At 37.2% G+C, this 18,798-nt stretch overlaps 1 protein-coding gene across 1 annotated transcript in view; it reads right to left on the bottom strand.

Annotated features, from left to right (window-relative positions):
- LOC311073443 (cadherin-like protein 26) overlaps positions 1-17,375 on the bottom strand; it is a 29,296-nt gene extending 11,921 nt beyond the window's left edge. The window contains exons 1-11 of the mRNA XM_084099217.1: positions 17,150-17,375; positions 14,098-14,151; positions 13,265-13,360; positions 11,593-11,748; positions 11,298-11,445; positions 10,670-10,845; positions 10,461-10,589; positions 5,910-6,095; positions 5,232-5,503; positions 2,923-3,065; positions 1,759-1,986 (exon numbers count right to left, since the gene is read on the bottom strand). Of these exons, the coding sequence (XP_083955343.1) occupies positions 1,759-1,986; positions 2,923-3,065; positions 5,232-5,503; positions 5,910-6,095; positions 10,461-10,589; positions 10,670-10,845; positions 11,298-11,445; positions 11,593-11,748; positions 13,265-13,360; positions 14,098-14,151; positions 17,150-17,185 (1,624 nt within the window). The 5' untranslated portion in view covers positions 17,186-17,375. The remainder of the gene's footprint in view (positions 1-1,758; positions 1,987-2,922; positions 3,066-5,231; positions 5,504-5,909; positions 6,096-10,460; positions 10,590-10,669; positions 10,846-11,297; positions 11,446-11,592; positions 11,749-13,264; positions 13,361-14,097; positions 14,152-17,149) is intronic.
- Positions 17,376-18,798: the final 1,423 nt, after the last annotated feature.

Genomic DNA, 18,798 nt, shown 5'->3' with positions numbered 1-18,798 from the left:
TAAGTACATTTTCTGAATAGAAAGTGAGTGGTGCTTGCCGTGCCAAAACTCAGGCAGCTACTAAGGTATTCTGCATGTTTGCTAGAGAGCCAACTCCAATGTTCTGATGCTGAGATTTGACTTGTTTATGTTGCTATGTAGTGGTTAGGGTCCTTAAAATCATTGCTTGGCAGGTTGACATTTAAAGACTACATGGCAGTCTGAGACAAAAGAGCCCACCCCCATTTCTCTATAATATTCTGATCCAGAGATATCCATCTCATTCTTTTAAATGGAAGTCTATGGGGTGTATTCTAGGGTGCTGTACCTGGTTGCTAGGGCGTAGCTATGAAGTTGAAATGGAATTTGAAAACAAGTCTCTACAACATTCTGATGCGGAGATATGATGTCACAAAGTTCTGTCCAATGTTAAGTCTATGGGATTTTACGCCTGCTGGATGTAAATTGTACACCAGATCACTGCAGTGTTGTCCTCAATAAAATGGGTCTGTGACAAGTTAGGTGCCAAAATTTGAACGGAAGAAAGTAGAAGAAGAAGTATGTCAGATATAGTAATAGTGGTGCTTACGAAGCAAATTAAAATGAAAAGCGGAAAAAATAAATAAATAAAAGCTTAAAAATAAATAAATAAAAGCTATTGATACAAACTATAACCACATATCAATTATGTTAAAATAACACTGGTGTCAAACTATGAGATCTTACAGCATACACCTCCCTAAATTATATTTTGGATAAGGAAGTCCCAGCTATGCTATTCTCACATTCATTTTTATTTATTTTTTTATTTTCATAGGACATAAACACTGATTAAGAGAATGATTTTTACAGTGCAACTATCTGAAAACAGATGGGACCAGATAAATAGTGAAACATCCTCAACCATAAACCGTGTAACTGTAAATGAATTAGGGATGTCCCGAGCCAAACTCAAGGATCGATATCGGGGCTGATTTAGGTTTTTTTTTTTTACTGATCGGTATGGACTATCCTAAGCCCTATCCTTTTTATTTTATGTCTGCTGTCACGCAGGTGACATGCAGTAGGTGGCGGTGTGCACCGTCAAGGGGCCATTAAAAGGAAAAGAAGCAGCTCAATATGCGTTCATTAATTACAACTGCGTTTAAGTCCAAAGTTTTATGCCCTTCCCTCGCTAACTTCCCTCCGTCTCGTTCACTCGGATGTACGTTATTGCTTACGTTGCACGAGCGGCCACTACTGGCGGAACCCTTGCAATGTGTTTGAATGGACCGCACTAGGCTTGATCACTTGGAATCTGCTATGGAACTTATTTACTATTTTTTACTTATTAGGGAAGTTTGCGAGTGTATGTCTAAAAGTACCACACGTGCACCACACGTGCACCACACATGCACGTTCAAGCTTTCGTGTTTAGCATATTTAATGTGCACTTTTGTAAGGAATTACCCGAAAGTTATTTATTTACTGTTATTTTTATCTGCCGTCAGACATCATTGGCATAACGCATTGCTATATGGTTTGCTTCTGACTTGACTGACAAGTAAAAATACAAGAAGTTTATAAAATATAACAAGTTTATATCAGTAGTCCCATAATCATAATTGTGACCACACAGTCTGTTTACAATGTCCACAATTGTAACAAATGATCAAATGTACATCTACAAAGTATCAGATAAGGACTCGGTATTGACAGATACTCAATATTCAATGACTCGGATCGGGTGTTTCCAAATACTTGATTGAGACGTCCCTAAAATAAATGCTTGTGACTGACCTGTGGTGGGCTCCAGCTTCCAGAGTTTCCTAAGCTGTTCTTCTCCTCCCAAAGAGAAGGTAAAAGGACCTGAATATGGAGGACCATCAAGGTCTGTTGGAATCACATTGACACGGTCGACCTTGTTCCCGCACATGACCACGTTTTTGGAGGTGAGATTGGGGGCATTATCATTCACGTCACCCAGGAAGATCACAACAGTACATGTCCCTGTAGCTGGAGGCTGTCCTGTGAACGGTATAAACAAAAAGTTGTGTACAGAGATTAAATTAGGATTTTTAAGAACGACAAAATACGACTTTATAAAATATATATATTTTCAGGTTTAAAGGGGAGCACAACCAAAAAAGTTTGAGAACCACTGGTTTATGTACTCATGTTTTCTTAGTCTCTTGATGAGCTTTGCTATTGTAACCTGCTGTTTTGTGAAGACTTTTTATGGTCACGTTGAAGTCTGTTCAAGTTAAAGGGTTAGTTCACCCAAAAATGAAAATTCTGTCAGTAATTACTCACCCTCATGTTGTTCCAAAAACTAATTTAAAAATGCAAAAGTATAATAACTTTGGTTGTAATGAGATATATTGCTTATAATTTAATTTAATTAAAAAAATGAATAATAATAATTCTGCCCTGAAACTTTAATGAGAGTTAGTTGACATATAGTTGCAAAGTTACTTATAGTCAACAGAATGTTCAAAATCGATCATCAAAATAAAGTGATTCCGTATATATAGCGCTTTTTTTTTTTTTTGTCTCTTTTCTAGCTTTGTAACCTGCAGTTGATGAGTTTTATCAAGTCTGTTTTTGGTCACTGTCAAGTCCTCATGTTTATGTCATGTTTTCTCTCCATTGTCATATTTCCATATCAAAATTGTATGAGCGAATACAATGTTTCTCATTGAATTGCAAAGTTTTGCAAGAGAACTTGTGTCCTACTGTGCAGTGTGCAGTATTCTGTAAATTAATAAAGAAGTATTATATTCTTGTGTCTTTCTTTTTTACCTCATTACTTGCACATTTCCTCCTCTTTACCCAACTAGTTGGCATCACTTTGAATAAAAACTTCTGTATCTTATGGATATATTCTCAATGTTGTCATAGTTCACATTTTGAATAGTGTTTGAATTGTTTGAACATACTGAGAACAGATATTTTGGTGCTTACCGTCATCTATAGCCTGGACTACAACAGTGTAGGTGCCATTTTTGACACGTGGAGACTCCCGGTCCATCTTCTGAACTGTGGTGATCTTTCCTGTCTTCGGGTCAACACTCACCCATTTGGCTGGGTCTTGTACTAACTCATACCTACATACATACAGATATTATAATACTTCTGCTTTACTTTCTGCTATGTGATCATCCAAAAAGTTTCCCATCTCAAGCCTTTATGTTTATACAGTGTATGTGTGTGATTATATAGTACAATTTTATTCATATATACAGTGGGTATGGAAAGTATTCAGACCCCCTTAAATTTTTCACTCTTTGTTATATTGCAGCCATTTGCTAAAATCATTTAAGTTCATTTTGTTTCCTCATTGTACACACAGCACCCCATATTGACAGAAAAACACAGAATTGTTGACATTTTTGCACATTTATTAAAAAAGAAAAACTGAAATATCACATGGTCCTAAGTATTCAGACCCTTTGCTCAGTATTCAGTAGAAGCACCCTTTTGATCTAATACAGCCATGAGTCTTTTTGGGAAAGATGCAACAAGTTTTTCACACCTGGATTTGGGCATCCTCTGCCATTCCTCCTTGCAGATCCTCTCCAGTTCTGTCAGGTTGGATGGTAAATGTTGGTGGACAGCCATTTTCAGGTCTCTCCAGAGATGCTCAATTGGGTTTAAGTCAGGGCTCTGGCTGGGCCATTCAAGAACAGTCACGGAGTTGTTGTGAAGCCACTCCTTCGTTATTTTAGCTGTGTGCTTAGGGTCATTGTCTTGTTGGAAGGTGAACCTTCGGCCCAGTCTGAGGTCCAGAGCACTCTGGAGAAGGTTTTCATCCAGGATATCCCTGTACTTGGCCGCATTCATCTTTCCCTCGATTGCAACCAGTCGTCTTGTCCCTGCAGCTGAAAAACAGCCCCACAGCATGATGCTGCCACCACCATGCTTCACTGTTGAGACTGTATTGGACAGGTGATGAGCAGTGCCTGGTTTTCTCCACATATACCGCTTAGAATTAAGGCCAAAAAGTTCTATCTTGGTCTCATCAGACCAGAGAATCTTATTTATCACCATCTTGGAGTCCTTCAGGTGTGCTTTCATGTGTCTTGCACTGAGGAGAGGCTTCCGTCGGGCCATAAAGCCCCGACTGGTGGATGGCTGCAGTGATGGTTGACTTACTACAACGTTCTCCCATCTCCCGACTGCATCTCTGGAGCTCAGCCACAGTGATCTTTCTTTACCTCTCTCACCAAGGCTCTTCTCTCCCGATAGCTCAGATTGGGTTCTAGAAGGGTTCAGCTCTAGGAAGGGTTCTGGTAGTCCCAAACGTCTTCCATTTAAGGATTATGGAAGCCACTGTGCTCTTAGGAACCTTAAGTGCAGCAGAAATGTTTTTGTAACCTTGGCCAGATCTGTGCCTTGCCACAATTCTGTCTCTGAGCTCTTCAGGCAGTTCCTTTGATCTCATGATTCTCATTTGCTCTGACATGCACTGTGAGCTGTAAGGTCTTACATAGACAGGTGTGTGGCTTTCCTAATCAAGTCCAATCAGTATAATCAAACACAGCTGGACTCAAATGAAGGTGTAGAACCATCTCAAGGATGATCAGAAGAAATGGACAGCACCTGAGTTAAATATATGAGTGTCACAGCAAAGGGTCTGAATACTTAGGACCATGTGATATTTCAGTTTTTCTTTTTTAATAAATGTGCAAAAATGTCAACAATTCTGTGTTTTTCTGTCAATATGGGGTGCTGTGTGTACAATAATGAGGAAAAAAATGAACTTAAATGATTTTAGCAAATGGCTGCAATATAACAAAGAGTGAAAAATTTAAGGGGGTCTGAATACTTTCCGTACCCACTGTATTATGTCATATACAGTATCTTTAAACATTTTGGTGTCAATAAGATTTATTTAAAGAAATTAATACTTTTATTTATCAAGGATGCTTAAAATGTATCAAAAGTGACAGTAAACACTTTTACAATTTCACTATTTTTTTTTATTATTACAATATATTACAATAGAGAACAGCTATTTTAAATTGTAATATTTCTGTACAGTTTTTACTGTGGTTTTGATCAGATAATTGCAGCCTTGGTGAGCAAAAGAGACTTAACATTTAAAATCATGAAAAACTATACTAAAAATCTTGCGAACCACAAACATTTACACAATTATATTACAGTATCATGAAAGTGAAATGAAAGCAGGATAATTTTTTTTTTTTTTAAATCCACAAAAATTTAAATTTTAATGATGTGTAATTTGATGTTGCGCAGCTCAACCACACCTGATTTTGGTTACGTTTGAGTCTTCATCTTTGACTTCAGGTACAAACAACACATCTCCTGGTTTTCCATTTTCATTTCGGTAAATGAATTCAGTACTCTTCTTAAATTCAGGGGGGTCATTCACGTCAATGACTTTCACTGCCACTTTGACAGAATTAGGCTTTGGTGTGGAACCTGTTAGGGGCTTTCCATTGACACACTGAAATAATTTCTCCTCGTTCTCGACAGCTATTTCCAGCTCTGTGATATCAATTTTCTCAAAATTCTTCCCCTGTGAAATAAAATTTTCAGTCCTGTTTTTTTTCAACATGCATGGCAAAAAAATTACTGTAATAAGTAGTTGTGTAAACCAATTCCCAGTGATGACTTCTATATTCTTATATGACTTAACATTCAGCAATATTATTGATTTGACAGCACTAACACTATTGGATGAGAACTGAAGTGAACTCAGTTATTGAACCGAACTAAATAAACACTGAACTGATTTCAACTGAACAATGACACTATTGTCTTTCTAGAGCTGCTTTACAGCAGAATTGAATTCTGTTTGCATCATTGATCATTAGCAGTTTAGCAATATATAAATAGAGGTGACGACTTGACTTTTCTTTAAATACATCCGATAAACTTTTCTTAGAAGTGAATGAAATATTAAAGGGAACGGTGGCATTTACCTTGATAACAGACAGCACACCTTCATTGGTTTTGGGGTCTGTCTCGATCTTATAATTTCCATCTTCGTTGCCCTTCAGGATGGAGAACACCGCTCTTGATGCAGGCGTGTTTGGTGTGTCCTTGTCTATGACGCCAATTCTTAGGATCTCCTTGTTTGATACCATTTCCATCACTTCAACATTTAACTGTTTCACACAGATACATTCATGTATATCATACCATGCAAGCTTTGAAACCAAATTACTCAATAAAGCCATCTATTTATTAAGGGTAAAGTGTGTCATTTCTGCACCACAAGCAGCATCAATTGGAACTATAAAAAAAAATATTTGCTTGATTTGCCCAGACAAAAACCCCATGGGTGTGATGCGGTTGCTGAGGAATTCTGATTGGTTTTGAGTTGCTATGCTGCCTTGCCTTAACAAGCAACCAGTTGACTGTTTACAAACAGGTTTCCTTAACACACTGCCCTTCTGTCATTGGTCAGCCTGAAACAGACTGTTCTGCCCTAAACTCATGCCATTGGCTGACCTGGGGGCCTATACCATGAAGCCGGTTTAGGTAGCTAGCCTGTTTCTGTTTAGTTTGCGCCAACTCTGGGTTTTAGGCATGTAAGACTTAAGAAATTAGAAAATGTCGGGCAGTCTGGTTGAAGAACAACCACTCCCTGAGAAGACAAAGGACCTTTCTGGAAATTAACATTTGAACTCTCTCTTGTGAAATTAGCATCATCATTCGAGACACAAGTCTCACCTAAGCATCATCCTAATCTACATCTCTTTCCCTTGACCCCCCATTCCCCCGTTCCTTCTCTCTCTCATGTTGAGATCACCTGAAATTCACCCCAAAATCTATATGGTTTAATGTGAACAATTATCATACAACACTATTATGTCTGGTATCATTTGAAATGTCTCAGCGTGACTGGTGCACATGACTCATTCTCCACAGAAGTAAAAGGTAATAACATTTTTAAGAGTTTAAAGATAACTTGCTTACAGAGGAGGGTGTGTCTTCCAGGCAAATGGCATCCTGCTCTCAAAAGGTGTAAACTCTGAATGCAAATTCCCATTGTTAGCAAATGTTTCCATGTGAAAGAAGTATCTGTCTTGGTCTGTGTATTTAAAGAAATAGCACAAGAGGCTCGGCGCGATTTGTAATGAGATCGGCCCATAATGCTGAGTGCCTTTCAGACACTCAGCATTATGTTTTTCTTGAGTCTTGAGTCAAATCCTCTTGAGTGAGGATTTAATTCTATTGTATTGATTATTTTTTAAAGGTCCCGTTCTTCGTGATCCCATGTTTCAAGCTTTAGTTAGTGTGTAATGTTGTTGTTAGAGTATAAATAATATCTGTAAAATGATAAAGCTCAAAGTTCAATGCCAAGCGAGATATTTTATTTAACAGAAGTCGTCTACATCGAACGGCCCGTTTGGACTACATCCCTCTACTTCCTTCTTTAATGACGTCAGTAGAACAGTTTTTTGACTAACCTCCGCCCACAGGAATGCTCCCTCAACTCTACCGAAATTCGTTTATGTACTTGCGCACTTCTTATAACTTACTGTGTTTACTCAGCTCTTACAGTGATTTTCTTAAGTAAAACTGACGCTTCATCTTTTGTGTGATGTACAATAAACTTTATTAAACTCATCAGTATATGTTTGATCATCATTCGGACCTGGTCCGAAACAGCAGACTTGTAGGCTATTAATAAATAATGGATACATACAAGCAGATGACAAATACGTTATAATAACCGTAATTAAACTAATCTATACCTGTTCCATCTCTATACAGCACTCTGACTCTGTAGGCATTATTGTCCGACTCGAAATGAACACCGTTACTGAGAGTTTCTGATATTATCATCATTCCGTGAGATGAAATTGTCCTGAGAGACTGAGCGCGAGCTCATGAAGCTCCGCCCCCTGGGTCGTCCAGCAGCAGCTTATTTGCATTTAAAGGGCACACACTAAAACAGCGCGTTTTTCTGAGCCCCAAAAAATGACAATTTAAACATGCTGTAAAAAATTATCTGTTGGGTATTTTGAGCTGAAACTTCACATACACACTCTGGAGACTTATTTTACATCTTGTGAAAAGGGGCATAATACGGGACCTTTAACTGATTAGTGACAAGTGTACTTGTTTTGTAAAGACTAAAAGGGAATTTCCGTTTAGGACAGCAAACTGCTGATCAACCTAAATAGGTTGAGTCTTACCTCTGTTTGATGTAATGTTACTTTAGTCAAGTGTATGTGGGAAACCATGGCATGACCAAACCAAAGCTACTATCAGAGAAGTATATTGGTCGGCTTATATCTGTGGTAGTGGTCATGACCTCTGTCTAAAGAAAATGTTACTTTAATTCAAGTGTATACAACCAAGGGTGCTATACAAAAATATATTTGATTGTGTAAGCCTGAATGCGACCGTCTAAGGCAGGGGTGCCCAACCCTGCTCCTGCCGATCGACTGTCCTGCACAGTTTATCTCCATCCCTAATCAAACACACCTGAAGCAACCAATTAACGTCTTCAGGATCGCTTGAAAATTAAAGACAGGTGTGTTTGATTAGGGTTGGAGATGAACTGTGCAGGACAGTCGATCGGCAGGAGCAGGGTTGGGCACCCCTGGTCTAAGGTAATAGCCAATTACCTTTGTTTAGTGACCCGAAGTTGGTGATCGCGTTATAAACGGCTGGCGTGAGAATCTTAAAGCGACACAGTTTCCTAATCTGAACAGGTAAAATATAAAGTAAAGAGTTAAATAGAACAATCAAATGTATTGGTAAACTATTATAAAAATGACCAATAACAAATTGGCATTCCAACCTAAATTTGAGGTTGTGATAAAATGGAGTCAGATAAAAGCTTAATTGGAATCAAATTACTTTGCCACGTGGAAAAGACAGTAACACACAGTAAACCTTCACCTGCTTATCGGAAACTGTCGTTGGACCGATTGGGCAGGCCTTACAGGCATCATGAAAGTGGTTTGGCATTTAGCAGTGTTCATCTTAGATTAGCAGTGTTCAGCTTAGGGGATAGCCAGGTATGTTTCAGTTTAGTTTGCACCAACCCTGGGTTTTAGGAACCATGCAAGTGGTTCAGATTTTAGTGGTGTTCATTGCAACAGTAACTTGCGCTCCACGTCAAAGGATATGTTCCAGGTAAGAGATCTCAAAACTGGACCAATCAGCTGTGAGCAAAGTGACTGTCACGTTGTGGGTTTTGTTTCTTGTTCCTTGTTCTTGTCTGTCATGTGATCCTGCCATGTGTTCCCTTGTCTGTTGTGTCATGTTGTAATTGGGTCATTGTTTAATTGTTCACAGGTGTCCCTTGTCTTGTCTTTAGTCTTTTGTGTATTTAGCCCTCATGTTTGCCCTGTTTCTTTGTCGAGTACTGAATGTTTCCAGTTTCATGCCTCATCATTAATCCACTGGGGGCAAGTTGAAGTGAACCCAAATGCAACTTTAATTCCAAAACATAATCAAACATAAAACAAAGGCATGACGAGGCATGAAACTGGAAACATTCAGTACTTGAAAAAGACACAGAGCAAACGTGAGGGCTAAATACACAAAAGACTAATGACAAGACAAGGGACACCTGTGAACAACTAAACAATGACCCAATGACAACATGACACAACAGACAAGGGAACACATGGCAGGATCACATGATTAGAACAGGGGATCACATGACAGACAAAAACAAGGAACAAGAAACAAAACCCACAACATGACAGTGACACATTCATGACGCAATAAATGACTCCCCCAGTTTCTCTCGATCCAAATTAAAGGTCACTACAAAGTAAAAGATTTTTTCTTTTAGTGATGATTATTTAATTATTTATATGATTTATAAATGATTTATATAATTATCATATCCCTAATCCATTACACATTAGCAATTTTAGTTTAACAATTATTATTAAGCATTTAGTTTTAATGAATATAAATAGCTACTGATAATATAAATAATAAAATAAGATTTGGAACCAATAGATAAAGCTTTAAAAATGACTACATGTGTGCTGTTCGAGTCTCTGCATACCTATATTTATTATCAACTATATAAACTAACTTTATAACTTTCACTTGCACTGATATAACAACACAACACACTTCTTGCTGTGTAAATGCATTTACATACTTCATATTCTTCAATCTCGTAATCTTCTGCAGAAGAAAGAATTGAATCGATGAATTGAATTGAGAAATGAACTGTCTTGCGAAAAGTGAATCTGAGTTTCACAGCATGTGATTGGCTGTTTGCTACTGATGTCACGCTTTCATGTGCATGTGCTCCATGAATCAAGGGCCTGAGTAAACAGAGAAAGTTGATGACCAGTGTAATCGTTAACAACAAAGCATGAATGGATTGGATTGGTTTGGTTTTGTCAACTCGAAACTAATCCCGTAACCCTTTGTTACAGAGTTTGTTCAACTACTATCATGGTATGGGCCCCTGGCAACCCTGGTCACAGTGTTTACACTTTTTTTGGCACATCAATCTACAAAGACTGTTCAGCCTGACTCACCGTGGTAGAACTGAATTCTGGTAGATGGGTGTTGTTATCTTTGATTTCCAGAAAAATAGTTGCAGTTGAAGACATTGCAGGTGTCCCTTGATCCTTCGCTTCAACTAGCACTTTATATGATTTTACTTTCTAAAATACAAGAGACAGAAGAGATAAAAAATACAGAAAAATGCTCAAAACATGTATTTGCCTTTCCATTAGTTACTTACATCATAGTCAAAGCATCCTGTGAAGGTGAGCTGTTTGACTTTAGTGGTCCCAGGTATGTCCTTCAGGGAAATCTTTGGCAATGCAGGTTCTTGTGACACCACCCTCATGGTGAACTGGGAATTAGGAGTATCCACCTGATCATTGTCATGAGCTTTTAATGATGCTTGCAGAATGCCTGTTCAAACAAGGATGATTAAAAAAGAGAACATACTGCATCTATGCTTGGCATTTAATGGTAACAACATCACTAGAGTCATCATCCAAGTTCTTTACAGCCGAAGTGTGTAATTTCTGTGCTGCCAAATGGAATTCATGTTTTCAAACAGATTTCCAGCTACCCCCCCCCCCCCCCCACACACACACACACACACACCCCCACACACCCCCCATCTGCCACTGGTCAGTAAAATAGTTCATTCTTCCCCCAAAATCACGCCGTTGGTTTAATCAGTGTTATTACATTGAGCTGGTTTGGATGCTCAAACAAACAGAGCAATGTTCTGTCAATGTTTACACTTTTCAGGAGAAGTCACTTTACAAATGGCTAACTTATAATAGTTTCTTTATAGAAAGCATTTTAACAGAAAAAAATATATGCATATATGCAGTAAAATGTGTTCTCTGAACCTTCAGGAGTGTTCTCGGGAACTGATACAGTGATAATGTCTGGCGAGAACACAGGTTTGTTGTCATTCACGTCCTTTATGTCCACGTTGAATGACAGCGTTTTGTCCACCTCTAGGCCAGTCTGCCTGTCCAGCACGTCAAAGTCCACCTACAAAAGAATCAAAATGCCACTCTGAACTACATCAACATAAATTAAATCAGTCCATTCTTTGAATTCCGTTGTATTATTTTGTTAGCATTAGTGTCATATCAAATCCCGCCTTGAAATCTTGCTTTGCCACAGGTGAGATCTTACATGGAAGCGGGGAGTCAATTCCCGGTCAATGGGCCCGTGTACGAATACAACCCCAGTGTCTTCATTAATGGAAAACAAACCCAATGGTTCTCTTGTCACCCCGTCTCCTTGGAGGCGGAACTTGACAGTGCTGTCCGCCTTTTTGTCATTGAACATCTAGCATCAATTTAAAAAAAAAACACAAATTAGATTCATGTACCATTTATGATTATATATTTGTTCACTTTTTAGCCAAAACATGCATTATTCAAAATAAATCCATTTTGATAATCAAGCCTATTTAAACAAACCAAATAACACGATATTACTTAAAGGACCAGTCAGCTAGCAGTTGAAATGGGTACTGCGGTCCACATTCAAAATATTAATTAGAGTTTTTCCCTCCTTAGACTTGATGCTCACATGGGTTGCCAGATTGAGGAGATTGACACTGTTTATTTGCTGTCTTTCTTAGCTACAATACCCTGTGTTTTCCGGCAACTGCCAACGTGAAATTAGTTGAAATTAGTTGAATTATTAGTTGAATTAGTTAAAATACTATTGGGTAAATTGGCAGTGGGCAGAGTCGCGCAGTCTAAAACAAAAACAGATATTCCGACACGGCACATTTCAGAATAACTGGTTGTATCATTGTTTGTCAGAGAAACAAGTATGTGTACTAAGCATGCTTCCTAAATCTCTGCAAACATATTATGGTATTTGTATTCTTTAGTACAGTCAAATACATACAGCACCTTTAAAGATCCTATCAAATCAAAATGGAGTTTTATACTTTTAGTTCATGTCTGTTAGCTTTAAGGTCATTAGAATTAGCATTAGGATCACTAGAAACTTCCAGCCGAGTGTGTTTGTGCTAAACTGTGCAGGAAATTGGACCTCCAGGAGCAGGATTGGACACCCCTGCCAAATGTTACTCCACCTAATAACATCAGCAAGTAGCATATCCATGTGCTGTAACTAAAGCCTATGGGCTATCTACTATAGGCTTGAAAATGAAGAAAGACATTTTCTTTCCAAGAAGCATTTGGAATTCATGAGGTGTTGATAGTGATCAAGGCCTCGGGGATCTGCTAATTGTCATACCTTTAGATTACAGCTGCAATCTTCTGATTGGTTAGTTTGAATGTCTCACATTTGGGTATCAGTCACATGGTCAAGGAAGGAATAAAAGAAGAGTGTAACTGTAACTGGGGGCTCTTCTTTTGCTCTGCATGGGTCCCCTTCTTGGGCACTCTTTTTTTTGTTTGGCTCTTCTTCTTGGGGGCTTTTCTTTTCCTCTCTACCTGAGCTCTGCCTTCTATCTCTCGTTACTCTCTACACTTTCTTTCTCTCTCTCATTCTACCTCTCAGGTAAAATATATGCTTGGTACATTTAACTATGTTTTATACGATTTTATTCAAGTGTAACCATAACCAAAAACTGTTTTATTCCATCTTGCTGTTAACGTTTCTTTAGTCATTCAGCAATCCTGCAGTCTGAAGCACTTTAGTGAAACCACCATTACCCTATAGATAAATGTGTCCAGCTATGAAATGGCCATACCCAAACCCCCCAACATGCATGGTAACACAGAAAAGAAAACTGCTATCATCAAGAGATTTCATGAGGTCTTTATGTTTTTGTGAACAGGCAGAACTCACCACACTGGAATAAGTGACTATGTAAAGTTACCTGTGTTAGCTCAGTGGGATAAGGTCCAGGCCGGTTCTCCTCAAGATCAACGGTGGACAGAACCCATCTTCTCTTTGAACGAATAAGAACAGCTTCCTTTGAGATAGAAAGAGATATATTGAGTGATGATCAGTTTCCTTTCAGATTTTGCACTGTAAATCTTAAAAGTTGAGTCTACTCAAATGAATTGAGGAAACTCATTCCCCCATTTTAATTCAGTAATAGTGCCTAACAAAACTTGTTTTACCAAGTTCGCCTAATGTGGTCTTCCTATTGAATTAACTTAAATATTTAAGGACAGATAACTTAAAAGGCAAGTAGACTAAAGCTGTATAAAATATAAAATGGGATAAAACATGCTACATAATAATAATAATAATAATAATAATAATAAATACATAAGGAAATTAAAAAATACATTTAAAATAAAATTCCATTGTTTTGATGGCTGAAAATATGTGATTTTTATTTTTACAGTGCAATTGCTTAATTATTAGAAAAACATAAAGCTCAACAGATCCTGAGTGACCTTGTAGAACTCGTTGGACCCAATATGGGAAGACATTATGGATTAAGTCTGATGATTTTGTCTGATTTTCTAAATCTCCTGTTTGATAGTAATGTGTCTTTCAAAAATACATATTTCTAGCTCTACGTTTCTGTATACGTTTCTGTATTTATGTTACATTATGTAATACATGTGTATTCTATTCTAAATGAAGTCTTGTTTTATGGTCTGATGACAGGTGGGAATTTGTTGTTTTAAGGGACATGTTGTGTCAAGACAGTGAGCTCAGACATAACTTTCGAATTTGTTTTTTTAGATTACCTACCCGCTTTTCACGATTGCCGCCATCATTTTTGCTGGTCGCGGTCACTTCAACAAGCTGATGATTAGACAAAAAACAGGATAATACTAACTGAAAAACATACAATCAATAGTGATAGAACATCCCTCTCAACGTCTGAGGAATGATTGTTGTGTAAATATTTTTTACATAATACTGTTAACATCCACTTAACTGTTCTATGTCCAAAAAAATAAATAAAACATTGTCTGATTCAAATGAGATTTTTTTTTTTTGTGTTTTCTTTTAACACTGTGTCACATTTGTCTAGCTTGTTTTAAGACTGAGAATCAGGGCCAACATGAGAAACAACAATGCATAAACAACCTCATGCCAAATGCCTTACTCACATAGGTGGCATTATACAAAAAAATGCTCACACCCAGTGCTTAACATTTATACATGGTTCAAATGTGGCTGTTGTCATCAACAAAGCATTACCGGTTTCGTTGTACATAATGTGAGTGAAAAATTATGGCAATACAGTATGTACTTGTTTTGGGTGACTTTGACTCAGGTTAGTGTCAGGCCGATATAACGTCAATATGTGAACACCCCAAATGGTCTCAGACCCCCCTAAATGGTTTGATGGGGTGAGGTCTCGGTTCATTAGTTTGCCAGATTGTGATGTTCCCCTTTTTATGTCCACTTACATTGTAAACACCAAGAGCACTGAGGTCACTTGCAGCATGTTCTGTTTTTGATTCACTTTGACTTTTTGAACTGGATTTGATTCATTTAAATTGGAGCTTTTAGAAATCTCACATATCAAAACCATAACAAATCAGGTAAATAATATGCAGTGAGATTAGAACTGATGCTAAAATTATGACCTCAGACATATCTGCAAATGCAAAGTCAAGGTAGCCAACTCAAAAACAGACTTGGATACGTATTAGGCTGTTAGCACTCTTTCGCTTTCGAGGCTATAGCTTTAATCCATTAAATAAAAGTATTATTTTCATGTTGCTAAGAGGACTGATGGCCAATTACACACTGCAAAGTTTTGGAAGTGACATCCACATATAAAATTGTGATTCACTCTCGAAATTGCAATTGACGTAGTGATAATAACCATAGCATGGGACAAAAATACGGCATGTCAAAATATGTGCAATGTAACTGCAGACTCATACTCATATTACTAGGTTCGTATCAATATATTTTTGAAATTTCATTCAAATGAATTGTAAAAGTAATGACTTGTAAATAATCTTAAATGTTTCATGTACATTGCTATTCTTGTTATGATGGAGCCTTTGGTTATACATTATATCTGCACTTTACTGGAGAACCCGCACTAATCTCAGATACTCAGTGATTTGTCCATCTCACGGTAAAATTCTGAAGTTTTAGTAAATGTGAAGCTTAAGTTCAAGTAAATGTTTATTTGTCCAACTGACAGTAAAATTAAAATGTGGATTTTTAATAAACTTGTAGCTAAAGTTTGGGTAAATGTTTTTATCCATCTGATTAGTAAAATTAAAATGTATGACACTGCAAATCCATTAAAATTATTTACAAAAACTGCAAACAATTAATGAATTGTGATTTTTATCGTAACATGTTGTTTGTTATGATGCATAAATGTAAATTTTAACAATGCAAAGTAATATACAGTACAGACAGTGATGCATGTGCAACAACAATAGTGTGCATAGTTCTGCTCTACTGTCTTATCATAATATAACTTATTCGTAACCATATGGTAAATCTATATTGATATATCAAAGTGTACATGTTACATTTGTTTCTCTATTTGACACATTTTGTATCAAAGGTTCTTTCTCCATTTACATTTAATAATTTATTAGACGCTTTTATTAGACACAACTCACAAATGAGAAGAGAAGCAATTTAACTAACAATAGGATAACAATATGCAAGTGCTGAAACCCTTCCCCGTTTAGTCTAACACAGTATATGCGTAATTTTTACGTAGAGTAGAAGAGAAAAGAAAAGAAAGTGATAGTATTAATGGATCAAGTGTTGCCGAAAAAGATGCGTCTTCAGCCTTTTCTTGAAAATGGCTACGGACTCTATGTTTCTATCGCTAGACTGGTCTTTGGTTTAAGACCCCTCTATGCCATCAATGCATACCCTATTAATCAATTAAAATACTGGTAAAGCCTTCGCAAGACAACAACACCAGTTTGCTTCCATCAGATTAAATGCTACTGCGTTTATACCATCTGCAAAAGACGAACTACAAGATAGAAGTCTTTAGAAAAACGTATGGTTGCTAATTCATAAAAACGAACCACTCAAAAAAAGACTCGCACTGCACTAACTATCTACAGTATGGAAAACATAAGGAAGCAACATGACAGGTAATCAAATCACCTAAGAACGTCATCTGTCACCATAGAAATGCCACTTGATAAGACCAACAAATGTGTTTTATAAACTACGGATTAATCTGTGTTTCATACTGTACATGACTGTAATTTAGTTTGTCACTTGCACACTTAAACTGCTGCATGCTGTACTAAAGCACGACATATACTACCTTTTGGATCACCAATATTATATTTCACACAGATCACAATGTGAACTTCAATGCAAAGTTACTTATAGTCAGTAGAATTGTCTGTTGGAGGAGTATCACAATAAAGAGTTTGTGCAGATATTATGCAGACAGTCTACTAATACTCTAATGATAGTTAGTTTACATGTAGTTGCAATTTGCAAAATTACTTATAGTCATCAGATAGTCATCAGAATGTTCAAAAGCGACCATCAAAATAAAGTGTTACCAATTTCTCTTATACCTCGACTTTGCATGATATGCGTGCGGTCATATTTTTAACGTCATTCCCAATCTAACATCATATTATTTATCTGGTTTATGTGAGATTTGTAAAAGCTTCAGTTAGACAGTGCTACAACTTTATCAATAAGAGAAGAAATAATGACTTTTTAAAAAGATTAGATTAAGTCTAGTAGGCTAGTCACCATTATCAAATAAAATGATTAAGTATGATGTTAATAATTCATTACAGCTGATTGTGATTAAAGTTGACTCAGGTTTACTCACCGCAAGTAGAAACAGGAAAAAGGTGCCCTTGGTCATGTTGCTAAACTCCTGTTAGCTGGCGCTCTCGAAATGTCAGATCGGTACCTGTGGCAATCACCTTTACTTGGATTAGGTGTAAAATGAGATAGCCATCTCACACCTTTTGTGTGCGTTTGTGCAATTTGGAGCGTCTATGGGGATGTTCGTGTGTTTATGTGTGTGTGCAAACAGTGTCTTTGAATACTATGAGTCATCTACCAACACAAAAGCCCTTGGGGCAGAAGCCTGGGAGTGGCTATTCTGTAGGTTCCGCCTCATGTATACCTTCAGAGGTAAAAAAAAAAAGAGGACAAGCAGGCTCGGCTTGCCATCTGCCAAGAGAAAATAAGCAGTGCTTTTGGAGGTAATCCACTGTTTAAATGTGTGTGCAGATCTCATTCAACTTAATATATCCCAGCTAACAATTTTAGGTTATAAGAACGTTTCCTTAAAAAACATGATTTCTGAATGTTCTAGGAACGTTCAAAGCATCCAGTTTTTTAGACGTTGTATTAACGTTATTTCTTGGTTATAAAAACGTTAGCACATTCAGTTATCTCGTTATAAAACGTTGTATTTACGTTATTGCTTGGTTATAAGAATGTTATTCAAAACCTTATTAGTACGTTCAATTCTCCCGTTATACAAAAATTGTATTAACATTCTTACTTGGTTATAGGAATGGTATTCAAACGTTATTAGAACGTTCAATTCTCCCGTTATATAAACGTTCTCTGGATGTTTTTCTAAGATTATGAAAAACGTTCTTAAAACATTCCATTCACTTATTTAAACATTCTCAATTACGTAATAAACAACTGATTAAAGATTAAAAGATACGATTATTGCACAGCTGCCCAATAGGTGGTGATATGCAATAATAATGTATGCAAGTATGGTTTACACATGCTGCGTCTCAATTCGCCTACTTATACTACACCCTAAAAGTATGTACTCTTTTTGTAAAGAAAAAGTAGATACTTTTGAGTGTGTAGCAAAAGAGTACACAAGCTTTGGGACATACTATCACGTCATACAATTGCATCTTTAAAGGGTTAGTTCACCCAAAAATGAAAATTCTGTCAGTAATTACTCACCCTCATGTTGTTCCAACCGCGTAAGACCTTCGTTCATCTTCGGAACATACATTAAGATATTTTTGCTGAAATCTGAGTGCTGGATCACTTCTCCATAGGCTGCTAGGTGACCGAAACTTGCTGGCCCAGAAAAGTTATTAAAGAGATCGTTAATATAGTCCAAGTGACTACAGTGGCTCAATCTTAAGTATATCAAGCGACGAGAATACTTTTTGTGCGCAAAAACAAACAAAAATAACGACTTTATTCCACTATTCATTTTTTTCTCTCTGGGCCTCGTAGTGTTTTTGCGCTGCGCGTCTGTGTTGCACGTCAACACGTAGGCTCACAATTGGCTGATGCTGGTCATGTGTGTGATGCGTGGTGACGTGCAACACAGACGCGCAGCGCAAAAACACTACGAGGATAACATTAAATATATATTTTTTTATCAGGTTAAACTTTGATTAGTCACTCAAACCTGTATCTAAACCTCTCACGTCAGTCGCGCATATCCGCCATGTTTTGTAGTTTTTTAACACTTTTTACTCATGA

The sequence above is a fragment of the Abramis brama genome (genome assembly GCF_963993115.1).
Source record: "Abramis brama genome assembly, chromosome: 22".
Taxonomy (NCBI): Eukaryota; Metazoa; Chordata; class Actinopteri; order Cypriniformes; family Leuciscidae; genus Abramis; species Abramis brama.
The sequence above is the reverse complement of the archived record's forward strand: the minus strand, read 5'-3'. Positions and strand labels throughout refer to the sequence as shown.